The sequence below is a fragment of the Octopus bimaculoides genome, chromosome 6, assembly GCF_001194135.2.
Source record: "Octopus bimaculoides isolate UCB-OBI-ISO-001 chromosome 6, ASM119413v2, whole genome shotgun sequence".
NCBI classification, from domain to species: Eukaryota; Metazoa; Mollusca; class Cephalopoda; order Octopoda; family Octopodidae; genus Octopus; species Octopus bimaculoides.
The window spans coordinates 45658078-45663640 of NC_068986.1; the positions used below are offsets into that span (position 1 = coordinate 45658078).

At 35.5% G+C, this 5563-nt stretch overlaps 1 protein-coding gene across 1 annotated transcript in view; it reads left to right on the forward strand.

Moving 5' to 3' along the window:
• LOC128248134 (uncharacterized) overlaps window positions 1-5563 on the forward strand; it is a 38893-nt gene that overhangs the window by 17371 nt on the left and 15959 nt on the right. Inside the window, exon 5 of the mRNA XM_052968718.1 lies at window positions 1340-1428. Coding sequence (XP_052824678.1) covers window positions 1340-1428 — 89 coding nt within the window. The remainder of the gene's footprint in view (window positions 1-1339; window positions 1429-5563) is intronic.

Genomic DNA, 5563 nt, shown 5'->3' on the forward strand with positions numbered 1-5563 from the left:
CCCAACACCTTCACATCACACCATGCTACACCATATCATACAACAAAACACATCACAACATACCACCACGCACACACCAGCACTGACTAATTCCCATCCCCACATTTTCACACCTTCACACCTACATACACACATGCATATGTTAAAGTCACCAGCATTCCCTCACACACAGGCACCTTCGTTTTGGGATCACTACTTCTTTGTTATCTCCCCTTCTTAACTCTCCTGTATGATCCTTCTGTCTGGCTTTCGCCATGATAGATCACTGACCACTACACATAGTTTGTTTCTCTCCTTGTTTCTTTCAGTGTTCCTTTCTGTTGAAGAGCGTAGGCTCGAAACGTTAAAGACTTTCTCTATTCCCGAGCGTTATACTTATACATCCATTTGTTGTTTACACCACCTGTCTTCGTCTGTTGTTTTTTCGTGAATTCTCCTATATATATATATATATATATATATATATATATACACACACACACATTTACACACCGACTTATTTATACCCACAGACACAGAACACATATATGTATATATATATATACTCATACATGTGTGAGTGTGTAAACATATATATCTGTGTGTGCATGCATGTATAAATTATAAGGCACCAAAAGAGAATGACTCTCCCCAGGCACAACAAAATTAGTGATATAGATTTCAAAATATCTGTGGTTTTTTTCTATAGGTATTACTAGTAAAATATTATCATGCAAGATTGAGTCAGCTTCTTCCTCAACTGGATTTGTGCAGGTAGACGGTAAAAGCTATGAACATTTTGGGAGTTCGATGACCCTGACTACAAATATCTTAAAATCAGAGCAGTTCACGAATGGTGATAATAAAGCGTATTTGCGCGCTGCGGAGAGTTTGGTGAAAGATAATAAAGCTATAGGAAATAGATTAAATGAATATCGAATATGGACACTTTGACATATTTTATACTTAATCATTTGAATTCAAATTAACGTAGAGAATAGTTGAGAAGAGCAGAGCTGTTTAAATCAATGATTCATAGAGGTTTTGAAGAATAAAGTAAATTCTCAGCTGACAAAATATTTCGTTAAAATTGCACGAGTTGGATAATGGTACAACAAGTGTAAATGCTTTGATATAAATATCAGTACATATCAAGTGCGTATTAAAATATGTATATTTTTATTGTTGGATTACATTCAAGATGTATTTCATAATCAACTGTTTCTATATTCATATTTACTACAAACTCATTTCTATTAAGTAAAAAGTGACTGGCGATAATGTATTAAAAGCTTGTCAAAAATTTAGTTGCAATAATTGTTTACTTTTGGCTAACATGTTTAGATTTACTATATTGCAGAACACTGTCACTTCAATTTAAATGTAACGAAAATGCTAAATGTCCTACACCACAGAATTTACGTGATACATACGCTCTTTATGGGTGTGGTAAGTATTACCTTTTTCATTGATAGCTTTTATATCTCCACTAAAATATCGTTTAATAATTGTAAACGTATTTAAAATTGAATTCTATTTTCCCCGTCCCTAGAAAGAAATAAAATCCAAATAAGTGAAGACGGACGATATCCGCTAAGCATTTTGCTCGGTGTTGCAACGATTCTGTCAGCTCGCCGCCCTAAGACAATTGTATATTAAAATAATACATGTATCTTTAAATCTTTATTTTACTTGTTCCATTTATTGCACTATGGTTATTCTGGAGCAATGGCTTCAAGAATGTTAGTCGAACGAATCGACCTCAGTACTTATCTTTAAAGCCTGGTACTTACACAGAAACACAGGACCGACTTCTTTCTGTTTCCTTCTACCAAATTCACTCACAAGTCTTTGGTCTACCCGAGGCTATAGCGGAATTGCTACGCAGTGGGACTAAATGCGGAATCTTGTGGTTGGGAAGTAAACTTCTTATCACACAACCACACCTGCTCCCCCCCACACGCACACACATTGTATGTATGTATACATACATATGTGCGTGTATGTGTGTGTGTGTGTGTGTGGGGGGGGGGGTTGAATATCTTGTCGCCAATAATGTTATGATAACGTTGGTGTGTGAACAAGGGTGTAGGAATAGTATTAGCCAAATAAATATTTGGATATGGTTATCTAGACTAACCTTTCGCAGGATTAATATGTTCATGCAGAACGTACTCCGTATTACGCCAAACGTAGATACGTTATTAAACTAACACAGTAATCCAATACGAACGATCAACACTGATGACTGTCAACTGCCAACAGTTCAGTTTATTTTATTGAAATGCGTTAGTCCACTGTTAGTCACGTGGGGTGGTCAGGATCCTTTCACAACACCTTCCCTTTTTTGAAAGTTAACCTCCCATAACTTCTCTCCTTTCTGTGATTTAAACTCCGTCCAGCGTTTAATTCCAGTATTTCCGTTCTTTTCCTTTTTCTTTTACTTGAACGTGTAGTTTCAATTTTTTGGGGTGTTGGTACCTTCAAACATGTACAAAACTTCCATGAGAATTTCGTTTTTCGTAACTGTTTCTTCCGTACATCTTTTTAAGTTGGTTTATATGTCTTTTATGCTCGAATTTTTTTCCTTTTACCAGGAATAATACTTTTCCAATTTGTTCAATAATTACACCGTTCTCCCCGCTTTCTTTACCATATCTGCACGATTAAAAAAAAAAAAACTTTGCCACCTATCTTGAAGAATTTTTGCAGTATATTTGTTGTTCGTCATTTTTCTTTCTTTTTACTCGGTATCAAATTATCAAAAGCAGATCTGATCTTTCTAGCAAACATTAATTCCGCAGGTGACATTCCAGATGGTGTATTCGGATTAGATGTTACTCGGTACACTGTAAGAAATTGTGGAAGTGCTAAGTCATCCATTCGTTGTTCGCCTTTTAAAAACCCCTCTTAAAAGTATCAACAAACGCTCCACCTTTCCTTTCAACATTGGATGATACGGCGGAGTAGTCACAGGTTCGATAACAAACTTTTTACAAAACTTTTTAAACTCGACTGAAGTAAACTAAGCTCCATTATCAGACACAATGGTATCAAGAATACCATATCTGGTGAACAATTCGTGTAAAAAACTTACTGTAAACACAAATGTCAGCTTTTTACACTTTTGCACTTCAGGCCACTTTCAAAAAATGTCCACCAAAATAGGGTAATATGAACCCTTAAGTGGACGTGCGTGATCAACATGCAGGCTGGAACATGGAATATCTAGTTTTGGCCACGGTTGCCATTTAGTGGTAGGTGCTTTTGCAGCTAGGGCACAACCTCTGCATGCTTGCAATGCCACGTTCCATTCTTGACCAATACACATAACTTCTCATTAACGATTTCATTCCCGAAATTCCTGGGTGCCAATGTGAAATTATTTTAGTAATCGCTTCAGTAGTGTGGCTGGCACTACAACTTTTTGTGCGTACATCACCAAATTCTCACAAATAGAGAAGAGGTTCGAATTTGTGTTGCATTCAGCAGGGCGCATATTTTCATCACTTTTACCCGCCAGCATTTTTTAATTTTCTTTAACAAAGGTATTGCTTTCCGCTTTTAATTTTATGCCTTATAATGTAACTGTTAGTTCACGTATGATATTACACAAAACATTTTAAATCCCAGTTTCTGTTCGCAACGCAACAATCGTAGCATCCTCAAACGGTCCAGTACTTTTCGAAATCAATCTTGATAAACAATTAACATGTCCTAATTTCTTAGATGGAATAAACTCTTAAAATCATAGTTTAGTAATATAGTACTCCAACGTTACAACCTATTAGCAGTATGGGTGGGGATTACTTCTTTCGACCCATGTATAGATAATAACGGACGATGATCAGTCTGTAGTCGAAAATTCCTACCGTGTAAAAATCTATGAAATTTCTTTTACGGGAAAAATAATCGCTAGAGCTCCTTTTTCAATTTGGCTGTAATTTTTTTCTGCTGATATCAGAGAACATGAAGCATGAACCACTGCCTTCACTTTACCATCTTTATATTTATGTAGCATTACTGCTCCGATACCGTACTCAGAGGTATCTGAAACTACTACAATCTCCACTGCAGGATCGAAATGTGCTAACGACAAACCAGATGTCAATATCTTTTTAATTTCGTCGAAGACCTTCTGACAATTACACTTTACATCTTTTTTTAGTAGATTATTTAGTGGAGATCTTTATGCATATTTGGTATATAAATTTGATAATAGTCTGAAACTACCCAAAAATCTTGTAAGGTAGATATATTTGTCGGAGGGGACATATCTTTCATCTCATCAGTCCTCGTCAGATCTGGTTAACGCCCATTTTTATCAATGATTTGTCCTAAATATTCAATTTAAGGTTAGAAAAAATTACACATTTCCTCACTTTGTGTGAAGCGTAACTCCTTATGTTTTCGAACACATATTTTACGTACTTGACATGTTGACCACGGGATTCACTTTTAATTAAGTCACACTCTGCAAGCATCGTATCTATCACTTGTTGAATATAGCCAGAGCAACTTTTATGCCAAACGGAAGTCGATTAAGCTTGTACAGACCTTTATGTGTATTGATTGTTAGCAGCTTAGCTTAAACATTCGTCTTCTACTTGTATCTGTAAATAGGCATCAGACAGATCTAATATTGAGAACAGTTTACCACCATTTAGTTTCGAGAAGATTTCCTCTGGGCTAGATAATGGGTAGTTATACTGTTTAAACAGTGATTTGGTCTCGTTGAGAAATCTGCAGAAACACGTATTTTATTGTTATTTCTAACGTATACAATTGGACTCACCCAATCTGAGTAATTAATCTTTTCAATCACTCTCATTTCTCTCAATCTATCTAATTCTTTCTTTACTTGTTCCATTGCTGCAAACGGTACATTACACGTTGGTTTGAAAACTGGTAATGCGTTTCGTTTCACCTAAAATTTGGTTTTAAATTTATTGCACAGACCCAACTCGTCCGAGAAAACATCAAGGAACAACCTTTTCACTTCTTATTTAAAATTTTCTGGCTTTGAATTTGAACTGGCGCACAACCTCATTACACTTTTACAAAACTTAGCAATGGGTAAATCCCATAAGTCGAACACATCCCGCCAGTCAGTTCCAAAAGGTTACTTGTAGTTTTTAAAACACAATTGTCATATCTGTCTTTGTACGACGGTTGTCGCTTTGACAGATATTGTTATATTCCAAAGTTGTCGATAGAATGTTTCTATCAGGTATTGTCCGCCAAATACCACTGAGTAACCATCTGGCAACATGTGGTCATCAAACTTTTATTATATTTCCATTCCATAAACATTACAACCGGAATGAAATTGAAAGAAAATGCAAAGAAAAGGACTTTATTAAGAAATTCAAACCCACTCTTAACAAACAATGATTAAATTTATCTTACTTGAGGTTTAAAAATCTTATCCCTATAACTAAAACACAAAAAATCTCTCAAATATCATCATTTCTATAAATAGATTTGGCATCATTTCTAAGAACAGCCAAACACCTACTGGGGTTTAAAAATCTTATCCCTACAACCCAAACACAAAACAATTACTCAAATATCATCATTTCTA